The sequence below is a fragment of the Gavia stellata genome, chromosome 3 (genome assembly GCF_030936135.1).
Source record: "Gavia stellata isolate bGavSte3 chromosome 3, bGavSte3.hap2, whole genome shotgun sequence".
Lineage (NCBI taxonomy): Eukaryota > Metazoa > Chordata > Aves > Gaviiformes > Gaviidae > Gavia > Gavia stellata.
In genome coordinates, this window is record NC_082596.1 from 22,706,176 (window position 1) to 22,731,695 (window position 25,520).

The 25,520-nt window shown below is 35.7% G+C and overlaps 1 protein-coding gene across 25 annotated transcripts in view; it reads right to left on the reverse strand.

Annotated features, from left to right (window-relative positions):
- RIMS2 (regulating synaptic membrane exocytosis 2) overlaps window positions 1-25,520 on the reverse strand; it is a 488,690-nt gene that overhangs the window by 344,406 nt on the left and 118,764 nt on the right. For 24 of the 25 annotated variants that reach the window (XM_059815848.1, XM_059815828.1, XM_059815837.1 and 21 more), the window contains one exon: window positions 16,350-16,660. In XM_059815848.1, the coding sequence (XP_059671831.1) occupies window positions 16,350-16,660 (311 nt within the window). Of the gene's footprint in view, window positions 1-7,042; window positions 7,073-16,349; window positions 16,661-25,520 lie in introns of all 25 variants that reach the window. The other variant, XM_059815844.1, reaches the window with a different exon arrangement.

Sequence of the window (25,520 nt, forward strand, 5' to 3'; positions counted from 1 at the left end):
AAGGAGCTTTACAAGAATAGTTAATCATCACAAACCTTGTAAGTACATTATATATTAAATACATTAGGAAATGAAGCTTAAGTGATCTGGTTCAGGCTACAAATAAGAATAATGTCAGTGCTCCAGATAAGATGTGTGAACCCCAATCCATTCTCTTACTTGCTCTGTTTAGGGTACTACAACTTTGTTGTTCCAAAGTCTGTTGAGCTACCGTTCCCTGTAGCAGCAACTGTTTAGTAGCCTAATTCCAGGGTAATCAGGGATAACACTCCATGCCAGTAGTCTTTGGATCAAGGCCCAAAAGTGCAGTTCAGCACCATGCCTCTAGCTCATTTCTGAATATTGGGACTGCTCTAGTGCCAGCGGAAGCAGTCTGTGCACTGTTCCTCAGTCATGAACTCACCCAGCAAGTACCACATCACTCTGAATGGTTAAGAAGATGCTCTGATTAATCTACCTATATTCAGGATAAAATACAAAGATAAGCTGTCAGTTTAAATTTTGCACCTTTACAGGAATCTGGATATACCCATCTCTGAAAATTTGCAGAATTAATGTCATCAACACAGGGGGTAAAAAAGGCAAGCAAATGTCTGTTTTTCAATGAAGGACAAAATTAACCTTGACATGTATAGACTCCCAAGAAAGTCAGGGAGTATAGACTATATCAGCCCAAAAAACCAAGTCCTGATGGGAGAATACATTTTGCAAATAAAATATATAGCAGCTGAGATTTTATCTAATTTTGACCAGTGATGGCTTAACTGAATTCTAAAACTATGAAAGGAAAGAATGAAGACTTGTGAAAGTTAAATGCTAGATGACTTGTTTATTATAAACAGTTTCAGTGTTAAAAAAAAATCTACACTTTTAAAGCTCAGATAAGACAATGATAGGTCTGATTTTGCTTTTTATGCAGATACTAGGAAATGTGCCATATGTTCACTTGGGAAATCCTGCTGTTAGGCCTAGTACGGACACATACAAAAACTGGCACTGACCATACAAATTGCGCATTCCAGGATGAGTAAGATAGAGGAAAAAAACCAAAAAAGTTGGACGATGAGAATATGAAAATTATCATTTAAAATCCTTTCGTTATTAATGATGATAGACTATACAATGACAGTACTACTTGAAATGAATCAGTAGGTATGCCTCAGAACCAGGTATACCTCTCTATAATTATTTTCAAGCAATCTTTAAGATGAATAACTTTGACTTACTGGTTAATTCCCTTAGCTCAATATAGATTATGGCTTCTCAAACCTCTCCGTGGAATTCCCTTTAATACATTAGTTGAAAGGCAGTATGGGAAATTTTATTTAAATATGACAAGACATAGAATAGTTGAAAATAATTACATGGCATATTTAATTTTAATTCATAGAATCATAGAATGGTTTGGGTTGGAAGGGACTTTAAAGATCACCTAGGTCCCCTCCCACGGCCATGGGCAGAGACACCTTCCACTAGACCAGGTTGCTCAAAGACCCATCCAACCTGGCCTTGAACATTTCCAGGGTTGGGGCATCCACAGCTTCTGTGGGCAACCTGTTCCAGTGCCTCACCACCCTCATGGTGAAAAATTTCTTCCTTATATCTAATCTAAATCTACCCTCTTTCAGCTTAAAGCCATTCCCCCTTGTCCTATCACTACATGCCCTTGTAAAAAGTCCCTCTCCAGCTTTCTTGTAGGCCCACTTCAGGTACTGGAAGGCTGCTATAAGGTGTTCCCGGAGCCTTCTCTTCTCCAGGCTGAACAATCCCAACTCTCTCAGCCTGTCTTCACAGGAGAGGTGCTCCAGCCCTCTGATCATCTTTGTGGCCCTCTTCTGGACCTGCTCCAACAGGTCCATGTCCTTCTTATGTTGGGGGCCCCACAGCTGGACGCAGTACTCCAGGTGGGGTCTCACGAGAGCAGTGTAGAGGGGGAGAATCACTTCCCTCGACCTGCTGGCCACACTTCTTTTGATGTAGCCCAGGATATGGTTGGCTTTCTGGGCTGCAAGCGCACACTGCTGGGTCATGTTGAGCTTCTCATCAACCAACACCCCCAAGTCCTTCTCCTCAGGGCTGCTCTCAATCCATTCTCCGCCCAGCCTGTATTTGTGCTTGGGATTGCCCCGACCCATGTGCAGGACCTTGCACTTGGCCTTGTTGAAGTTCATGAGGTTCTCAGGGGCCCGTTGTTTCTCTTATCTCTGTCCTTTTCACCCTTCTGAATATTACACAATATATACAACTTGCATGGTGAAACAAAAATCTTCTATTGCTAGGGCACACCACAAAACAGAGAAAAAGCACAAGTTGCATCTTGTGACTTAAAAACCTGAAATGGTAGAGCATTCAGTATGAGGGTTTTTTCCAGCACAAGTGGAATAACGCACTTTGGATTTTGCTGTTTTTGATAATATTATATGCTATGTGACATGTTCACAAAAACAACTCTGAACACTAAGTTTTAAGTAGATTAAGTAGCCTACCTCTGGTTTGCAACAAAGCTCCAGTGCCCAGTTCCTGCCTCACTTGCCAGATCTGTGCATTTCTAAGTATTCCTTGCTTAGGCAGTCCTATGCTTAAAAATGAAAATGTTATTGATTTTAGGCAAATTCAGAGGTTGAATATAGATTGTCTGGATCATTGTTTGAAGTTATTAACACAGACACCCAGATTCATTCCACTTAAATATAGATGACTAAGGTGCGTAGTTTAGAAGCCTGGCCATCTTTTTCTTCCTGTATAATCAATAAAGAGAAAGAGAAGCATGTAAAAAAAAAAAAAGCATGTGACCAAAAATTGCACGAGTGCCCAAAAATAGGTTTAATGTTCTTACGCTTGTCTAAGTACCTTATTTAGGAGGTATGACTATAACTCTGTGGTTGCATTTCTATTGCTGGATCTGAGAACACTTTCCAGTTCCTGACTTGGCTGTGTTCTGACACCATGTCAGAAAAAAATCCAGCTGTGCACATTCTCTCCCTTTTTCCTACCTGTCCATTGTCCCAGCATATAATCCAGGCAATTTATGGATCTGCATGTTTTCTAGCAAAATTCCTATTGATGGTAGATCTCCCATATTAAAAAAGAAGCCCCAAAATCTAGGCATATGGGTTTTTTAACCCACTGCCCTGATGTAAGACATCATTTCTCTGAAGCTGCTAGGGAAGAAATTGCTTTTGGTGAACAAAACCCAACCTATTTATCTAATAAATGTAGAAATTACTTCTTCCACCTGCAAGACCATGATTCTAGTTTGTACTAAAATAATTCATACATACTGCTAATCTTGTTTCATATCTGCAGGACTGGTAGGCTTCCTACAGGAGAAATACATCTGCTTTTCTCCACAAAATAATGTCTGTAAATTCTGTGTCATAGAATAATCCTATAATCAGTTCTCCCCTTTCCTCAGAGTGTATGACAGTTTACTGAAATAGCTATATGTCCTAAGCTTTTAGTATGAATATATACATTTGTGCATGTGGTATAAAATATATAAATAATATTTTTAAAGTATTAAAGGAATACTATTAAGATGGAAGAATTGGGCAATCAGAGTTAGAAAACATCTAACAGAGACTTCATTTCCCTGGCTAAGGGAATAGCTGCATTACCTGACAGGAACAGAAAGTTGTTATACTCTGGTTGAATAAGCAGAGGAGTACCTGTAATACACGTTGATACAGCAGGCTCAGAATGCAGTAGATGCTGCACCTTGCAGAATGCATGGTTTAGAGTAGTATATTTCAACCAGTTTTACCTTCAGCTGACTCACAATCAATTGATATTTTTTTGCACCTCATTACAGTACATGAATCCTGCTTTATGCCTCATTTGCAGTTCTGGATGATTCACCAATGAGATGTGTCTCACTAGTCAAGAAGTGCTGGCTAGAACAGAGATTTGATTGATTTTTGAAACAATGCATTGAAAACTTCATCTGTTACAACAGAGATTTCTGATCTTCACTTTCATCAAAAGTTATCATTTGCCACCATTCAAAAAACCAAAAGGTGATTGAAAGTATTACTAACAAAGTATTATGTATGATTAATAATGTAAAACACTAAAAACAGAAGCTGAAAATGCATGCACTAACAGTTTTCAGACACCTGTCTTTTCTGTCTGCCTCAGGATCACATATTCAAGGTGAAAGTTGATTTCCTCAGTGCTCACGGGCAGTTCGTACTTATATCCCTTATTCTGCAAATTATACCAATTTAAGAGAGGACATGATTAGTAGAAAGCAGACAGCAAAAATTAAATCCTACAACAGTCCACTGATGACTACCAACAACGTAAATGCACCCAGCTCATCAATGATTTCAATATACACACTCAGGTAAAGACATAATGGTCTCCTTGTGAAATACACTGTTATCATCCTCTTTGCATGAGATCCTTTACACAAACACTTCTTTGGGTGAACACACTGATCATAAAACTCCTTATGATGTAAAGAAAGTAATAGTTACATTGATCTTGAAGTCCATGGTAGTTAAACATTGCAGAAATTTGCTCTCATTCCCTGTGAACTTGGGAGTTTAATTAATTTTTGAATTCCTTTTAGTCACCTGGAAAATATCTTAAGAGATTTATTGCAGTATCTCTACTTTCAGATGACTGATTTGGACCTTAAAAGGCCTCCAAACTTGTGTTGGGTGTCAACATGTCCAGGTGATCTGTGATGGAAACAAAGGCTAATATATGTGTAAACTAGAAGATAGATCATTCTCCAAATGACAGTAAGATTAAGATTAGCCTTTTCATTTTGTGAAACAGGAGCTAAGAGAACACATCGATGCACTGGATTGTTTATTAATTTCTGCTGTTCAGTACACTGGATAAAAGTTGGAGCCTTCCGTATCTTGAGAATGAGTTCAAAGAGACTAATTTATCTTCCTTTCATGTCATTATAAGATTTATGGTCTCCTGTGTTGCTCCTATCTTCAGCTGATTGGAATACCAGAAGAATATTTTCCTGATGATCACACTCCTCTGCAATTCATTTCCTTTGACAGTGTCATGGAGCCTGGGTTTGATAAGCATTAAAGCAGTGTAAGTATTTTACTGTGGAAAGATTTCCATTTAATACTGGTGTTTTATGTTAGTGGAGTGAAGGCAGTGCTGGCCATTACCTTAAAAGCTTTAGGGCCGGGGTTAGGGTTCATTTCATAATTGATTGTTATCATAAGTGTATGGCTTCATGATACTTGGTGATATACGACAGTATACATTTCCAAATAAATCTCATTTTCAGAGAGAAAAAAATGCTTCCGAAAGAAGTACCTATATGCCACATAAAGCATGAAATTTAAAATGCTTGTCTTGAGGGAAATCTCCTGGTGTAGTTAGCTTCACTGGGCTTAACTCTGAAAATAACTGACAGCTTTTGTGAATATCTACAAATGGGATATAAGCATTCTTATAAATGCTCTTAATTACTTGAAAGAGGAGCGAAGTAAAGCAGGTAAGAATGAATGGTTTTGACCTTCGCCAGTGCATCAGTCATTACTGCAACATAGTCTATCATCATCCAAAACAAGTTTATTGAGGAGGAGAAGTTGAGACGCTACTAGTACTGGCCTTAATATCCAAAGCTCCAGAGTTTGTTTTGAGTGAGTGTCATCTACAAAATATTCTTCCCTTTTCCATTGTTTTTAAGTGACATACCTTCCTCTTTTCCTTCTCACTCTGATTCTCAGGCACTTTATAATTGATATTCTTCTTTAGGGAAGAATGTCTTCATCAAAATAAAAACCTGCTGAGTAGCAATTAAATTATTTTTGCTTTCAACTTTAGTTTGTTCAAAGATCCAATTGCTTGCTTCAAATATTGATACATATTTTCTAAATGAAAATAAATTCTCCAAGCATTGTATTTACTTGAGCTACAAGACATGGGAAGCACCCAAGATATACATTGTTTTTTAAGAAATGCAAACTGAAGTTAAATTGGGTTTCTTTCAAGAATTCCTTTTTGTTCCAATCCCTGTTAGTGAATGGTACAGGAAGATGAATCTTTACATGCCCATTTTAGGAATAAAATTCAATTATCTCAGCATCATGATGAGGTGAAATTGCTGAACTAACTGTTGAGTTGTCGAATTTTTTATATTCAAGAGGTGAGATTGTTGAACTAATTGTGATTCCTCTTCTAGCTTAAATATTTTTCACAGTTCTAACTGGAGTTCATTTTTGTCAGCCCAGCACCTCATGCCAGAGTCAACAAGATTTAATTAAAATTAATCTACCTCTGGGAAAAAAAAATTGGTTTTGTGCACTGACATGGAACTCTAGAATGCAATGTCCTTCTGAAGCTTCCCAGTTTATTTGGAATTGCAAAGAAAATCAGATGCTTTCTACTTTAATCCCATCTGCCTTGATGGCTATTTTTTTAATTATTTTTTTTAAGTGAGCACCAAGGAAGTCTATCATTTAAAGTCCAGGATTTTCACAAAGTCATTACAGAATAAAACCTCTTGCAGCTAAAATGCATTGCTTTCAATCAAGATATTACCATTAGAACTGTTCTCCTTGCTGTTTTCTTTTTGCCGAAGAAAATGGGTTTTCTGCAGCAAAGTTCATGGTTTGTCCTATTACAAGCTGCATAATGAAAACTTACTCTGGCAGATAAACTACATCTAGGGACGCATTCAAGCATGTAATATCAGCTGAGAAAACACTGGACCAGAAATTGGGAAAACTGTGTTTGGAGCAACTTAACCTCCTGTTATTCTATGAAGATAATACACTTACTGAGGTCCCTAATAGAATTTCCAGGAAGCCCAGTGCTGCAGAAGTGGGCACTTCCTGTTGTCATTTTCTGAAAGACCGGGGCATGATTACAGGGCACAGTGCTGCACAGTGCAGAAATGTCAGAACAAGTTGCATACACACAACCCACTGCATATCATACATAGATATCACCTTGGATTGTAAAACTCCACTTAGTTAAGAGTCACTGACTTCAGGTCACCTACATTTTTTACTTAACTTCAAATGACATTGTATGGCACTACTTTGCTGGAACAGTTAACTATTTCCTTAAAATGTCTGTGGCTGTCTTCCTTTTGGTTAGTAAAGAATGCAGCAAGGTCTGTTTTCACTGAAAGGCATAAAACTAAGATTTCTCAAAGCTTGGGAGAGAAGCGTCCACTTCCTTTACCACAAATCCGAAATGACACTTATGAATGGATGCAGAATTGTTGGAAATTGAGGAAGAGAGGTGAGCTAGAGCTAGGGGCAAGAAAAAGAACTGGGTTAGAAAAGAAAAGAATGTCTGTCTTGAAGTGAAGGAATACCATATCTTTGAAAACACTTCCAATGTCTAGCCAGAGTTTGGCAAGAGCTCACACTAGTGAGAAAGAGATGATGACACTCCAAAGAATATGAGCTAATAAAATAAATAAATAACTAGATAAAGACATTCCAGAGTAGACAAAAGGACAAACAAGGTTTTGGCTTGAAGAAGGGGCAGAAAAAGAAACAGAATAATCATGCTAAAGACAAGGTAGAAAACAAAATCCTATTGCTTAATAATGTAATTTTTAATTATGAAAACATGGTCACCCTGGTCCTATACATTCATTTTTAGTTATATTTTTCCTCAGATCTTACTTAATAAAATAGATTGACATTTACTAAAATTATTAAACTTGCCATGTAACAGATAAATGACAACTAAATCACACTACAGAACTGATTGCTTTATCATTTGTGACACAAAGAAAGACCCAAAGAAAGAATTTGTTCCAGTAACAATTATTCATTCTCATTTTTTGTTTTAATTCAGCCTATATAGCTATGGTAAAAAGTATGAAAATAAAAGGCCACTCATTGAATTGCCTCCTGCAGATTCCAGAACCACTTTGTTGCCAGAAACTACAAACTTGAGTTAGCAGAGTCCTTTACTAAATGTTAGCCATTTCCCTCGGCTGCGCTCCACAGATGTAACTTATTCACCTTTACACACCAATTTTGTAAATATGAAATTCAAACAAAATCTGTTATTTATACTGCTGAAGAGAAATTAGCCTCCAAAGAACAGAGCACAGCACAACTAAGGATTATAAACACACAGTGAGCTCTAACATTCATGTTTGTGCAAGGTCAACAAAACAGCACTTTAAGAAGACATGCTCAACCCAGAAAGGTACTGGCCTCATTAATTTAAAAAATTGAATTAAAAATGCTATTACTCTCAATTTTTTTCTGGTATTGCTTTCTTTCAGGGTCAATTTGGCTAAAAGCAAAACTACATTTAATTCCATAAATGTTAGATGCAGTTAGTACTTAATAAAAAATGTTCAATATTTTGATACAGCTGAGATCTGTGTTTACAGATTTAGATTATTAATGGTCTTTTAGCACGTTTAAAGACATAGCTGTGATATACAGAAGCATAACACTGCAATGGAAGGCCAAACTCCGCTTCAAAGATACCAAATACCAGCACTAATATCAAGACTTCTCTGAGCTCATTCTGCATAAGAGGGAGAAAAGTCAAATAGTAAGTGCTAGTTTTCAGTAAGCAGTATGCAACAAATATTCATAATTAAGAAAAAAATCAAGTAATCAGTAACAGTAAGCAAAACACAAACATCATGTTGCAATGGAATTATTTTTTAAAAGGCACTCCACAGTAACTTGTGAAAATGAAATTCCCTAAAACCAACATGAGATTTGCTCACTGCAGAGAATGATTGAAGCTGGGTTCAGATTATCACTTAAAGCTGGAATTCAATCTCTTTGTTATGTGTTTAATTAAAACACCCTTTAATGTTTGGAAAGAAGATTGTTTATTAAGGTAGATTAGCTCTGCTACAGTTAGGGAAGTTTCCTCTTCTCTTTCTCTCTTCTCCAAACAGATTAGCTTTCTCTAAAAAGAGGATCCCAAACTGTATCTGCCATTGGTCAGATGTCCAATGCTACTCGGTACAGATTCTACAACTAGGTAAATGCTGGCTTTAAAAAAAAAAACTATTTCTTTTAATAAGACATCATCAGAAAAAAATTAAGAACAGTTAGCTCATTGGTTGTTCTGCCATTTTGGAGGAAATATAAGTGGAGGGAGGGAAGCAATGCAAATCTCAGAAAAACCACACTGAAGTCACAGTATGGCTGCATATGTCCTGAATGTTGTGTTAGCATTGTCACTATTCACGTGAGCGGGAGACCCACAAAACCGAGATTAGGAGAGAAACAATTGTACAAGCAGTTTTGTTTCTCAGAAGACAGACAGTTCTGCAAAGGCAATGGACAGAAAAAGCTCCCCCTCTTTTCCAGAAGTTAGAACAGATTGGAGAGGTCACAACCCATTGCAACCTATTAATAACAGGTAGAAACATAGTATATCCGCTGTAGGTAGTCTGGGCTGTTAATAGACAATGTCAGTATCATTCAGGAACTTCTTACAGAGACTCTGCATGTAGGCATTACAGATGGTACCAAACTCCTTACTCATCCTTATAAGTAGGTGTAGCTTAGTTCTTGTCATAAGTGTCTAATTATTTCATTCAAACTTCTGCACTGACGGATTTCTGACTTTCTTGGACCCAAGGTATTTCTTTTCAATAATTAAATACTGCATTTTCTCTGGCTCCCTTCCCATAAATTTCTGTTCCTTCCTCTGGCCATAGTTATTATTAATTTCCTTTTTATGCCATTCCAGATTGAGACAGCAGATAAGCGTAGCTTTTTTTTTCCACCTGAAAACCGGAATAGTGATGAAATGTTGATCCACACCCCTAAACCTATATGTAGAGGAATGAAATAATTAAAAGATGAGTTCTGTGAAGAAGAAAATAACTCGTTTGTTCTAAGTTATTACTTCAAGAATCATACAATGCATACACTGAAATGGAAGATAGACAGCACAAGAAACAAAAAGCAAAACTACTGAGACTACAGCTTTCAGATTCACGTTGGTTTCACTTCACAGCTCCAAGGACTGACCATCGAAGTGGTGAAAAATGCTGGAAGAGCAGCAGGAAGATGAAGATAAAACCTAATTTGGATGCAGTTCAAATCCCATAAAACTTAATTCTACAGTTAATAAGTTAAAAATACTGTAGGTTACCTCTCATGCCAAATTTTGCATTTGTTCTAGCACCAGGGAAAGTCAGTGACAGCTCTTTGCAGTCATGCATGGAAAAGAATATTGATTCCATTTTAAACTCAACCTAAAAAATACTTGTACAATCATAAGATTTATTCATGAAGTGAAACAATATAATTATGCTTTCTCAACAATTGTGGGGTTTTTCTACCGTGGCAGTCAACAATGTTAAAACAAATAAATTCATGTCAGTTAATTCTTACATAAAAAATTCTAAATAGTTTAGAGACACTGTTGTCCGTAATAGATCCTTCTGAACACGAACAAATCTGCATATAGCATTGTCAGTCTGAGTCTTGGATATCAACTCCCTTATTTTAAAGACTGTCTCTATACAATTCTTTTAATATTCCTCACTGTCTTTAAATATGTCAGCAGGTAGAAAAGCATAGGTAAAAAAGTTAAAATGCCTCTATTTTACTTGAGATTGCTTTCAAATATGCTTAGTTTCCACAGGTCCGAGTAAAGATTGTATGCTTTTTTAAGACACCTGGGCTAAAGATCTATCAACTCAGCTGCTCAGAAATAGAAACAGTCAAAATCAGGGCTGCACTACAGTGCTGTGTCATAAGTGTTGCAGAAGAAAATTAGTGATCATCTTGGGAACTGGCCAGTTTTCAGCCTTTCAGAAAGAAATGTAATTGACTGATTCTTTAACATTACGTTGTCATATTTTAAATTGCAATAAACTGCCATCAGTGATGTTCTCAGTATCAGTTGTTCATAATCCAGCAATTAAAGAAGAGTCATTTGAAAAAGATATAACATGAAACAGATGGACACACATTTTCATTTATTTAATTCATGCTGCTCTTAGACGTTTCTCAGCTAGCTTATGCCTGCTTTGTCCTCTCTCCTCCTTTTCCCTCTTATTTTGGTCTCTTTTTTCTCTCTGTTCACACCCTGACATCCCCAACCCTGACAGTCCCAAAAGAGAGAGCCTACGCTGCCAACTCATACTGGCACTCCTTCCAAGAACGGAAGCAAAGGAACACAGGGGACTGCTTTCATTCTACTGTCATTGGTAACGCAATAGAATAAAACCTTTATATGTGGGAAACACATGCATACATTACATAAAGAATATATGCACAAAACCTGCAACTTCAGACCCAAGTAGCCTCAACAGTCTTGTTTGCAGTTCTTACTCAGAATAAAATGAATCCTCCAAGCCCACCATAGTGTGTGGAAACCACCATGAAAATCCTCTTTTTTCCTGAGTTAAAAGGGATAATAGAAAATGAAACCCCAAAATAAATATGTATCTTTGAAAGGAGAAGGGAAGGAAGAGGGAAGGAGGATATATTTTATTTGTGTCTGCTGGCCTGGAAAATAAATACTGCTGTTGTGCAACTCTGCAGCTGCTCACTCTCTCAATTTATTGTTTTCATTCTGGTTTTCATGATTTAATCTCATATCCTTATAGTTAATCTGAAAGGGGTTCAGGCAGCTTTATTCATTAGTCTTGCTTCAAATCAGGATCTTACAGATCATGATCGTTACAGATACCAATAACCAATTCTCTTTTTTTGACATAGCTCACCTTCTGATAGATGCAGCAATAATAAATTGACTCATGAAACATGAAAACAAACTTTCTCACAATATTTTCACTTTTTTTTTTTTTTGCATTGAATCTCATGAAAAATATCCTTGAGGAGAGCTTTCCTTACACTAATAGAATCCATGACAAATATATATTGTAAATTCAAAGTTAACATTTTCAAATTTTGGAAAGCATTTTGGATTCATAAAGGGTAGATTAGGGGGAAAAAAAATGAAAAAAAAAAAACAAATGAAAAAAACAACAAAACACTTAATCATTCACATCTACCTGAACTACATAACATCATTTCAGAAAGGCATTAGATTAGAAATAGTTATGTCATCATAACCTTTCACTGGGAAGATGCATGGGTTGTTTCCTACTTCAAGAGAGCTATCACTTAAAAAGGATTCTGAAATATCACATATATAGAAAAGACGTTTGTGAAGCACCACCTCTGGAATGTCACAAAAGATTTATAATTTAAAACACTGAATTCATATGTGGAAAATTATTTAAATGGCTTTACAACAGATCCTACCAAGAGCAAGAAAAATAATTATTTTACAACTCAAGCATGGCAACACCACCTAAAGAGCTAACAATTTAGGCAAACAGAATGACACAAAAAAAGCTTTGTATCAGCATTAAGGTTCCCTGTTCCCCAGCTTTTATTATTAGGATGTTGTACACATTTTAATAGGACATTATTAACATTTGCTTTGGCTTATGCTTTGGAATGAGGAAATCAATCATTTCACAAGCTGATTGCCTGCTACAAAATGACTGAAAAAAGATTATGTCTATTCAAATAATTTTGCTGCTAGAAAGAAAACACAATGTATTGAATGATGAGTAGCATAGGTCTTGGGAACAATAGAATACATGAATGTTTTTGATCAAAGTAAAATAAAAAGGACACTTTTGTATAATCCAAAATTAATGTGAAATTGGATAGTACAAATCAAAGAACTGCAGTGCATACAGCCATAAATCTACCATCTGTGCACAGCAGAGCTCAGAACGGACCTTCTGAGTCTATGGATTACAGACAGTAATATTTTGCATTTCTTTGATTCACATAATTTGGCAGTTTTCAGGGAGTCTAGCATTATATTACATCAGCATCCATACTCTGCTCACAAGGTTAAGTCTGTGAAAACCACTACATATGGTTACTTCTCAACTGCTCTTAGCATAAAGTCTACATACGATACAAATTATGCTAGTCTCACCTCAAACAATGTCAAATATAAGATGGTCAATTACTGAAAGTAAACTAACACTGGATCCTACAGTGTGCCTGCTGCCTCTGCCTTCTCCAGGGGTTTACTACACAGAAAGCAGTAAAAGCGCAGTAAGGCAGATTATAAATATCGGATATGAACTACAAAAAAATTTCATGATGGAAAACTGTTCTGCTGGTGGTAAGTACAACTTGCTCCTGAATAGTTTTTGACTTCTTTTTTCTTCTCTAATGGATCCAATATAAGAAAAACATCCTTGGAGAATGTGCAATCCAAAATCATCCCAGACTTCTTTAAGGCAACAAATTTCAGATCAGTCAAAGAAGATCTACAGTCAAGTACCTATCTGTCTGGCTGAACAGCTTAGGATCTATCGATTACAAATGGGACTGTTGCATACATCAGGGGAAGAGAATACTAGTCTAATGGTTGAAAAAATTAATATTATTTTAATGAAGAATAATACTAGTAAAGAAAACAGGAAAAAAATATGGTGAGTACTACTCAAGAATGGAAAAACAAAAAAGCACAACCAAAAAAGACATAGCAAGGAATGAGACAGAAATGGCATTGATGTTCTTGAGATTCAAGGAGTGAATGTTGCCCTTTATTCTGTGACCAACTTGTCTCCAGATGACCAAGATAAGATATATGATACTTGATATAAAGAACTACTAAGTAATGATTGCTGCAACATCAAAGGAAGCTGCAAATGTTTAAAAAACTTTGATGACAAATGACATTTTACCTTTCTATTCAAATCGTAAGTACACAAGTATATGGAGTGTTAGTAATTTTTTTTTCACAAATGTTTTATTGTTTTTAATTTCCTAAATTATTTTTTGTGCCAAAACTAATGTGTTTGGGATGAAAAATAAAACAGACAATATAGTTCTCACTTTCTACTTACTTCTATTACTGATGATGTCCAAGATAAACAACAACCACTTCTAAGTATTTCAGGCTTTTTTGGCTATTTCCCTCTTATTTTGAACATTTTGAACTGCCATGTTTTTCTCCTAGAATTATCTTATCTAGACAAATGGTCTACTGTACTAGAGTAGCTCAATTTCTGCATAGAACTAATTTAAGAATAGAAAAAAAACTGTCATGATGATCTCTCGTATAACATGTTTCTCTACTGGCTGGTTCTTTCAGTTAATGTTAAAAAAAACCCCAAAACCATAACATGAAGCATTCAGAAAAGAAGACAGAAGACCAGAAGCCTTTAGGAAAAGTTATATACAATTGCTTGGCCACAAATTCAAGTTTCAGATGGATAAAAAGAGTTTTCTTAACTTGATCAACTATAATAAGCAGAACATATATCAATTTATAAATTTTAATATTAAAATTATATTAAATTATTATACATATTCTATGCATGACTTCAGTATAAAGATAATAATATATTATCTTCTCCTCTTTACAGTGGTTGAATGTAATAAAATAGTAAGCCTTCCCAATATTATTGTTGAGAATAGCAATGGCGCCACAGCATATACAGGTCCAAACTTAAGGCCTATCCCCATCCTTGAATTCTGGGATGGTCTCTCTCAGAGATGCTGATATTCTCCTCTAAAAGCCCATTTGACCAATCAGACATTGATTGGCCATCAAGGAGGCGTCTTTTTCATTACCTCTAGCAAAGGAAAGACAGTTTATGTGAGGAACATTAGGGAAGTAAATTATTCAGAAGACCCTCTAAACTTCAGTAGTGTGTAATATATACCACAAATATATTCTAAGCATACTTGTATATGGTAATTAGGGAACACTAGCATTAGTATCCAAATAAAACAGAAAGGGGATAATCACTGCAAAACCAATTTGGATTTAAGCAATATGTTGAGTAGAAGTGATCACAATCAACAGAATATTTCTGATTTCAGGCACAGTCTACATTCTTCCTGTTGGCAAATATTACTTTATACTGTCCACGTTTATCATATAACTCTGCTTAGGGTAAATGCATGTTACATATCTGAATTATATATTTATTTGTATATCACTTCCTCTCTCTTTCTGCATGCATATAATATAAAAACACTAAGAGTTAAATTACGGCTGAGAACAAAAAGGGGTTTTTTTTATCATCACATTATGTATCATTCCATTTTCCTGGCAAAATTAAAGAAAAAAAAGAACCCCAAGAGAATCAGTCTCTCTCCTGCTCCTTAGCATCAAGCTAAGTTGCCAGCTCTATTTCTCAGACACCATGCACATAACTGAGGAGCACTCAGAGCAACTAAGTACTGAACACATTAGCTGAAATCAGAGCAAAGGGCAACAGGCACAATAAGTGAAACAAAAAGGGTTAGATTAATTACATTCAATTTGTTCCCAAATAAGACCAAAAATAGGTGGAATACAAGAGGTGAGGGAAAAGGAAAACAATTTTAAGTATATTAGCTGTAAAAGATATTACAGCTGTCTAATTTGTTTCAAGTTTGCGGAATAAATATTGTAACGAGGTCATAGCTGGGCAGCAGAGGAAGGCTGCCAGATTATACTGATCTGGCTGCCAAATTCCAAGGCAGGTGGAGGTCTCTGGAGAGAGAAGGTATCATTTCTATGGAAACATGTGAGCAAGCTCACTCTCTTCTTTCCCTTCCCATTATATTTAAAGTTCTATTCTGGTCTTGCTTAGAAAGAAATTAAACTTATTCAATTAAACAGTTTTTACTTTTGTGTTCCAGTAAAACGTAGCTGCAGAGGTTGAGAGCCTTCTGGTGCCTTTTGGTACAATCACATCAAGAAAAAAGGAGAGAAGTTCCAGCTCCAGCCTCTGGCTAAACTCAGTCCTACTAGTTTAAACTAGTAAACAGCCACTAAAACAGCCACAGTTTCAACCAATGCCAAGTAACACTGAGATAAACCAGTGAAGAAAAAATTTTTAGTATTAATGACAATAACTAACAGCAAGAAACTGAGAAACGATGAAAAGACTCAGGTCATCACACGAAGATTTCACCATCTTCAATACTATATACTGCAAGTAATACCAGATGTTTTAATTCGGTAGTCTGAACACCCACCATCTTCCATTAACCTGCTTTTTTGAGCCCTATTTTGGATTACTAAAATTCTGCTATAAAGTTAGTGGCCACAAAAGAAATATGGTAACATTCTGTACAGCACAATGACTATGATTCGACAAAGTTGCAAGCACATGGACAAGCTCTGTCACACTGCAACTGTCATTCTCCATGTTGTTTTTTTGATGAGAAGGAATGAAGAACACACATTGTTCATGACCATCTGAATACAATAAGAGACTCCTCAGCTGCTGCTTCATAGGATTGATTCAAAAAGACCAGTATGTATTTTATAGGCTACAGAATAAAAATAAGATAAAACTTAAAAAGATAAATTAAAATTTGTAGCATAAATTCAGCAGATCTTATCAGTATAAACATTAAATACTTTCTTACCTGTCTGATGTTGTGTCACTTGTTACTTGATGCTTTACTCCTGAACCATTCTTAATTGAGTCTTGTCTTGTGAGGCCCTGAGATCTGTTTTTGTCCAAAACTTGTGTGGATATGTCACCTGATGGTCCTTGATACTGAGAATGCTCCTGCAGCTTTGCTTTTTTCTCTTGAGGTGCTTCCTCGTTCCGCAGACCTCTAATAGCTTCTTGGTCAGGCTGCTGTGGTGCATTTGATCCACTGTTATAGAACCAGGCTCCTGATTTTGTGAGGATTTCTTGTTGTTTTCGGCACAAGTTACATACCCACATTACCTGTTCAGACATATTTAAATGGGAAATCTGTTAGCTTGTAAACACTGTATACAAAGTTTTCATCAAGCATACATCAACTGATCGTTGTCGTTTCCAAAGGTAGAAAGAATACTATTTTAATTCTTTCTATTAAAATTACAACAGTTTAGCCACAGCACAATAAAATATGTCTGTACAACCTTGGAGGAAATTGCTTTAGAAAAAAATATAAACACAAAGATACTTCTATTCTACTTTTGCTTCATCATTTTTAATACAAGGTAAAAACACAAATAGTAGCAATATTAATGAAAAGGATCTACCTATAGACATTCCAATGGCAGTAAATGTAAAATTTTAAAATGAAGACTATAGGTTGAGGATAATAGGATGATAGAAAAAAGAAAGGAATAAAAAAATTCATTAAACATTTAATCCATTGTCTTCTAAGTCAGAGTAAGGAACTTTGGAATAGATCATCTGCTGTTGCAAACAAGTAATTTTATAATTCTCAAAAACGCTTTGCCGAATTACTTCAGCAGTGGTCTGTATCTTATATTTACATGAAGAAGCTGACTTCAGGAAGTGACTTGATTTTCAAAGCCATCAAATATTAAAGCCATTTTATAAATAAAGTAACACAATATATAAGGTGGTGAGTCTCTCCACTCTCCACACTGGCCAAGATTTAGCTTTCACTGTATGCTTACTAAATTATTGAAATGATTACAGCTTCCCAGTTGTGAGATTCTGCATATAGTACTGAGATTCTTTAACATTCTAAAATGTACTTGCTTGCAAAGCTTTTGTATCCGATCACTTTAGTCACATGGCAGTGCAGGAAATTGCCAGTGCCAATTATCTATAAGTTAATTTCACATTCATTTCTTATATCAGATGAGAATAAATCAGGATGTAATGAATCAAATACAACAGGCCACGTAATACAATGGCACATTCAAACTGGTTATTGTGTTATCTTAAAATTTGTATTGTAGATAGCATTAATTCACCACAAATTTCGTCCTTCACTCCTTAATCTTCATTTTTCTTTAGCCTTAACTCAGCTTTTCTGTTCTTTATATATTTTTGTCTTAGTTCACAGAAAAAATTGTATCATTTTTACTGTGTGTTCCTTGAATGTCTACACTCAGCCTTCAATCTAGTTATCTTGCCTCCAGTTCTAATCCTACACTGAGCCGCCTCTTTTTCAAGGGTTTACAGTACGGGACTTTCAAAGGGTTACATTAATGCTCTTCATTATTCTTTTCAATGCAGCTAGCTCAATGGTTGAATCACATGGAAAATGTAGTTTCTACCCCCACGATACATCTAGCTCAGTCCACCAGAAAAGGTTTCAGAAGGGGCAATCTTTATCTTACTTTTATTCCCCGGGCAGTTATCTGATAGAAAACTTGGGCCATGCTGTCTAACCAAGTCTCACCAAAAATGTTTTGATGAAAGCTTCATATAGAAGGCTATTTGGATGCAAGGTTCATACTCAGACTAAGTTCACTGACTGCCTCATTCACAAACTGCCATGCTGGGGCAGGAAAAGGAGGCATCACTTGCCCATTTAATGGTGGCAATATGCCCCATCCTGGTAAACTTCCTTCTTAACTTTTTATAGTGCTGATACTCCATCTTTGAGAACTCATGTCTGCTTTTTTCAACAAGACAGAACAAGCTATCAAAGCACTGGGGGTAAAAAAGAGAGACTCCCTGAGTAGCAGCTTGCTGTCTGAAGTAGGTTAGATGTCCTGAGAACAAAGGTCAATACTGTGTATGCTTCAGGCCTGGCCATCATTCAAATACAAATGTAAGAACAGGTCTGTTTTACCTTTTCTAATTAAGCTCGAAAGCTCCAAACTGAAATTTCAGCACCAAAGACAGAAGTATTTTTGCCTTCTTTCATCAACAGCAATCAAAAGCCTTTAACTTTTCTGCTTGGTTTGTACACAGATGAAAGAAGTTCTAAACTTTCTGTATATGTGTCAGCACAATGAAAGGACCAGATCTGAAGCAATTAAATAAGTATACAAATATATAACAATTTGAATGACTACAAGATAAAATCCCCCAAAGATTTTGTGAGCTATTTTTCCTTCTATTAGTAGATGTTAAAATGTCACAAAAAATAAGATACCACAGTCTAAACACTTGAGCAACTATGTCCTTGGCTGACAGCCACACTTTGTCCCAGGACAATGCACTCCAGGATGACCAGTATTATTCTCTTGTACCCAACGGAATGAGAGGTCCTTCTGAATGAGTATGATTTAATATCTCCTCCTCTAAAAGTAGAATCAGGAAGAGTACTCCTGACCTAACCTCTTCCCTGTGACACACAAAATTTAGTGATCTGTTTCAACATAAATCTCAGGTCCTGCCAAACTAGGTAGACAATGATGTATAGCAGAACAGAGCAATACAATTGTCAGTGCCATGAGACCCATATGAAACAAGCAAATATTTTATGATAAAAGTTTGATCAAACCCAGTCCCTAATTAACAAAGCTATGCTTATCTTTGTTGTTGCTATCTACTGTATCATCATCTGGTATTTTATTTCCATCTCTACATCTTGGAAGCTGTTTTTCACTGACTGTCAGTGACACTTTAAGGAAGACATCATATTATCTCCCAGGCACTACTGAAGTCAAACTGTTTCCAACTGTCCAACATTGTGCAATGTTTCTTACATATTACCAAAGTAATTGGGTCAGACCTGCAGGAAACAATATAAGCACTTAAACTGAAAGCACCTCATGAAACACAGAAAATTTTTTTAAAAAGAAAAAGTTACTTAAGGTATTTCATGTTGAAAAAAATTCAAAACACACTGCATGAAAAATGCATATATTTATTTATTTTGCAGATATTTTTCTGCCTTTCTAAGAGTGTTTCATAATATTTATAGCTAACACTTCTGATAAAGCCTTATTTCCAATGTACTTGCAACGTGCAGACTTCCATAATATTGACCCAAGCAGTTATAATTTTAGCTTCAAATAATCACACACAATGAGCAGAACGGCAACTGTCACACAGACATAAAAATTTATATGCTTTGGGTAAGCACTAAGAAATTCAAGCTCTTGATTAATACACGGCTAAACTGATTTCTCCATCTTATCGTAGCATGTAGAAGCATTCTTGCAATCTAAAAAATACTGGTAATTTACAGTGCAGACCTCTCAATTAAAAGACAGACACCCATGTAAGATAGTGTCATAAGAGCACAGACGGGAAGGTGGCATATTCCTGGACAGGATTTCCCATTCTGTCCCCCAGGGCTTGCGACAGAGCACTCAGCAGCTCACACACACACAGAGCAGCTCTGGCCCCGCCAAGTCCCCGCCAGGACAGAGCATCTCATGTGACTGTGAGAGCAGCACAGCAGAGAAGGGATGGGGAGACTACACGCGTGGATCGCATGCTTAATACATGCATTTTGACATGTCTGCAAAGAAGAACCACAGAAGTTTCCCTTCTAAAACAGTAATTAAAAAATGGTTAATCCCTTCCATCAGAAATCTGCACTCTAAAGCAGGCACGCTACCTACCGCACCCATTTTCAAATCTCCTAACCACCACTCTGAAGAGTTCAACAGTCGTAAACACATTTTGTACACAAACATCAGTGTTGCAATTTGTGGGTGTCAGTTCTCAGCATGGGAACGCTGCCAATTTGAAAAGGAAAAAATGTACAAAAATCTGCTCTCCAACAGCTCTAATTATTATTTAAGTACTAGTTTAAAACTAGGATCTAAAGTGCTAGTGGTACTGTATGGAGAAGTGCATTTCAGTACAAAAGGCTGAACCACCACCTAGTGCCTAAGATACGAATTGCTGAAGTTCTTTTCAAATAAATTTCTCCTGTAAAGTGTGAAAATAACCACACAAAGCTTAACTAGCCTGACATTTTCACATTAACTCTTAATTTAATTTGCTTTTTAAGACAAATTTCTTTTTTTAGACAGCGCTGAAAAGAAGTATTCTGAATGCAGATTAGACAGATTTACCTCAAACCTTCCACGTGCTTTCCGTTCACAAAGATTAATTCCATACACGGAACAAACAAGTTCCAACTCATTTTGGATTTCTTCACCATTTTTTACAAGACTATAATATGCTCTCACTTCTGCTAACACTGCTCATTTTGGATTTCTTCACCATTTTCTACAAGACTATAATATGCTCTCACTTCTGCTAACACTGCCCAAAAGCTTTCATCACATAATATTAGCACTTTTTATTATATAAGCACACAAAAAGAAATTCTGCAAAACCTGCAATATCCAAATAATCAGCCATTTCACATCTACACATCAGATATAATTAATGCACAAAAAAATCACTCCTTTGTATTCTCCTAAACAAAACATTACAAATTTGTCTATTAGACTAAATTCTTCAAAACACATTTCACACACCACTTTAAATTCCATAAAATGGAAAAAAATATTTATAAAGAAATTACATCTGCAAACATTTTAAAGCAAGACATATGTAATTTAATAAAAAGGATATAGTATGACAATCATTGTAATATTTTCAGATAAATTATGTGAAAAGACAGCTATCTTGCAAGATAACATTCACTGTTCCCCTAAGTATAATTAGACGGCCTAACACTAACTTCTAAGAACAAAATGGAAATCTTATTTTATTTAAGATTAGATTAAAAGGCACAGTATATTTGATTACATATCAGCCTGAGTTTGATAGCTTAGACGCTACAATCTAAGAAATAATTACACCAAATCCTCATCAGCCTTCAGAACATTACTTTGAATTACAGGTGTGCAGAGGTGCAAAATCGTACTGGAAGGCTTCCATAGGACAGTAAGGTTTATTATTATGCTTTTACCAAATTTCTTAGAGTTCATTTGCTTGGCAGAAGCACCTAATATATTAGCATTATATTAACTGTTGTGCTTGCTGCTAGTGTTCTTCAGAAAATTTCACTTGATTTAAATTCTTTTTTTTTTTCTTTTTGTCCTTGGATTTTATGCAAGATACAATTCCTTAAATATTATACAAGGCAATGGGAATATAGCATTGAAAGGAAGGGGGAGAAAAATGGAAGAGTAGGAAAACCCTTTGCTTGGGTCCAGCATCGAGGTAACTAATCATGTTTACTAACATACTACAGTTAGTCCCTTTTTTTTTTTTTTTTAAATTAATCTGTCACAGATGCAAAACAACTTCATTACATCATGGAGTAATGCAACATTTGAAGCCACCCTGTACCAAGGAAGTTTTTTTGAGGAAGGAGTACTTCATCTCTCCATTAGTCACTGCGTTGACTTGGAGTAGACACTGCCGAATCAGCATTGGTACTCAGTAATATGTGAGTCAGCTTCCTCTGTACAGTGATGGAAGTTACAATTGTACAGCAAATCTATGCATCTTTGGCTAATGTGGCCCTAGTATAAGTAGGGCCCAATGGTATCCTCCTTACCTCTAGTCCCAATTTCTGCTGATCTTTCCCCATTTTGCCTATTTGAAATATAACAGTGTTTCCAAAGAACCCTAAGTTTAATCAGTGGGTCTCCTGGTTCTGGGACTGCAAGGGTCACTTTGAATATTGTCTCCTGAGAAAATGAGATTGATCAGCTTTTCTGGTTATTGGTTTGTTTCTGAATACATTGAAATCCCCCAAAGTTTTCCAGTAAAATAGCAACAGCACTATTAATTGTCCCTGACAGAAGTAAAACTTTTTAGTACTCTGCATATTATTTGGAATTCAAAGCTCTTTGAATTAGAATAGAAGAATTCATGATTTTAGCTAAAATATATAATCCTATCTATTTGGTTCTATACACCACCAAAAAAAATGGCTCATGTTTGCTCTAAAAAGCAGTAATTCACTTTTCCCCCCATCTGAAATCTGTATTCTCTTTTTCAGCTAAGAGTACTAATTTCCATTATTGGTGAGGGAAAGTTTGTATTCCTTTCTATGAGGTGCTTCCTTTAAAATTTTTAATTTTGGTATTCCTTTTTAATGGAAGCAACTGCCTACAACTGTGTAAGACTTATACATAGCATGTGCCATCAATAGTCAACATTCATATGTCTGGAAACCACAGAGGTTTTTACAGTGGCTGCAGGATTTAGGCTCATCTATAGAGACATCATTCTAGAGGTTTAGGTCCAGACTACTGATGCATGTTTTGTAGTTACTAAGATCTATTTTAAAGGCACAAATTCATTATTTTGCAGTGAATGGAATAAATCATACCTACTTTATGCTCATACATTGTAAACAGCAGAGTCTAGATATATTTTTAATGAAACAGAAACTTTTCCAATTCATTTTACTATTCTGCCTGTACAGACGAGTCATCATCATGTAAACATGAGGGCCCACCTGTCATCAACTTCTACCTTTTTTTCAAAGAAATCCTGTTTTTCATTTCCTGATGTTTTCTTTCCAAGCATCTCTTTTTTTTTTTTTTTTTTTTGAAACTTAATAGTTTTTCTCTTTTCTTTTCCAGTGTCAATCCTACTTTGAGCAGAAGGTTGGACTAGATAAATCCCATGTCCCTTCCAAATGGAATGATTCTATGATCATTTGCAACTGCATTTTGGTAACTATTATTCTACATAAAAATAAATCCAAATAAGTGGTTTAAGGTCAACAGAACTGCTCTCTATTTATTTGATTGTAACTGAGAACAAAAATTCCTTGCAGTGGTTACAGTACTGTGAAAAATTCCTTAAAGATGGTTTAGTTTTTTATTTGATAGCAATCAGTTTTACTGCTTCTATTTCAAAGCAAAATGAATTTGCAAGATTTCATATCCTCTAAAAAGAAATTAATAACATATTATTGACATTGCCTAGTAGCTTCTTCTGATAACTGCACTATAGCAAACAGAGATTATTTCTTAGCATTTATCCATTCATCTCTACCTTATTAATTCAACTGTACCTGTGGGATACCTTCACCCTTTGTGTCACACCATTTCCTTCTGTGAAATTAATGCATGTAGTCAATGAAGTATATTACAGGAGCAAAGAAAGGCTCTGAATTTGTGATGGTTTAATAAAGATTACCTGCTTTTTCAATATTTTGCTATGCCACTAGTCTGTGCTGTGGTACTGACTTTCACTTTCATGCAAGTAATAAAGTTACAATCAGTTTGACCAACTGCCAAAACTGATATAATGTTTATTGGCCCTATATCCGTAATGACACATGGATATCTATCCCCCAAAGTTGTATTAAATACCACAAGGATTCCAATAGCAGTTAATAAAAGTGGGAAAGCTTACAATACTAGTATGAGACTAGCATCTTTACATGTATTTTAAAGGATATGTGTATCTGCTCACAAAAATTCTATATATTGAGAGGGTGACCATACTAGACATTTGCTCTTAAATTTATGGTGAATGGGTATATTATGTATGAAAATTTATGATGGTCATAAACAACCAAGTCAGCATAAAATTAGTATATCCCTTTTGTGTATGCATTTGATAAAGTATATATTTACATGATTCTATCTTTTAAGTATAAGAGAAAAATATCATAAGCGACTACAATTTTAAAAAGGTATACTCGCTCTTTTGTACTAACACTGTACTTATCATCCTAATGAGATAGTGCATCACTTTTGTATCAATTTTTTTATTATCTTTAAGGTATATACTAGCAATTTTGCTCATACTTTTTTTTTTTTTTTAAACAAGAGTACAATCAGTGAATAAGACATCTGATTAGGAAAACAGATTATTTATGTTCAAAAAATGTGACAAAGGCCTCCACGTGCACAGTAGGACTAGAAACTGTTAGTTGGAGCACTAATCTAGTGGGTTTATACAAACTAGTGCACATCCTTCCTAAAGTATAATGTATAAAAAGAAGCAGTTCATGTATAAAATAACTGATATTCTTCAATATAAAGGCACTCATTTGCTTTTTTCATTATGGCACAGGCACAAGTCAACACTGTCCAGTCCAAAGTCTTTCTAATCAATGCCAATGAAAATTGCAGGAATTATGCACTATTGACCATACACAACTCTTTCATGAGTTTTCATGATTTCAAGAACTAGATGGTGTAAAGACTTCCAGTGAGGAAATGGCTAATATGAAACCAGGTGTGATCTGTACATAGTACACACCGGTGAGTGTTACGTCCCAGCAAATACAGCTGCACTGCTTGCAAAACAGAGTTTGTAAGCCCACACCATACTCCATCGGGCCATGAGGGCTCATTAAATAAGTGTGGTGGGTTTTGGCATGAAATAAACCTGCCATAAGTGAACAGAATCTACAACACGGTTCCACAAAGTCTTTCTTTAACCTTGAAACTTGCATAATTATGCAATATTGAGAATGTACAGTTGATCAAGCTACATTTTTGCTAAAGTTTCAGAGTTGTAACAATCTTATTAAAGCAAGAGGACTGAGTATACATTTGCTGTCACTTTTGTTAGCAAGTTTAACCTCACTAAATAGGAATATTGGATAGAAAGAGACCTCGTGTATTGATTCCAGTTGCCTGCTGCTTCAGGCAACAGCATTTTTTTTAAACAACTTTATAATTTAATAAAGTTCCATCTTAAAATTAACTGGAAATAATGAGACCAAAATCTGTCAAAATGCTTTTCCAAGTCCTACAGCTACAATGGAAAGAATGCCTTTTAATTTCCAGTGCTCACTTACTCCAAGCTATTTTATTGCTATTTATTCTTGTAAGAGTGTTGTCATTTAGTTTAAATAGCTCCTTCCTCTCCTCAGTGTTTGCTGCCTGAAGTTTTTATAGAGACCAATCACATACTCTCTCTGCTTTCATTTTTCAAGACCAAATAGATTTTGCTCTTTCAGGCTATGCCTATACTAGTAAGACATAACCATGTCACA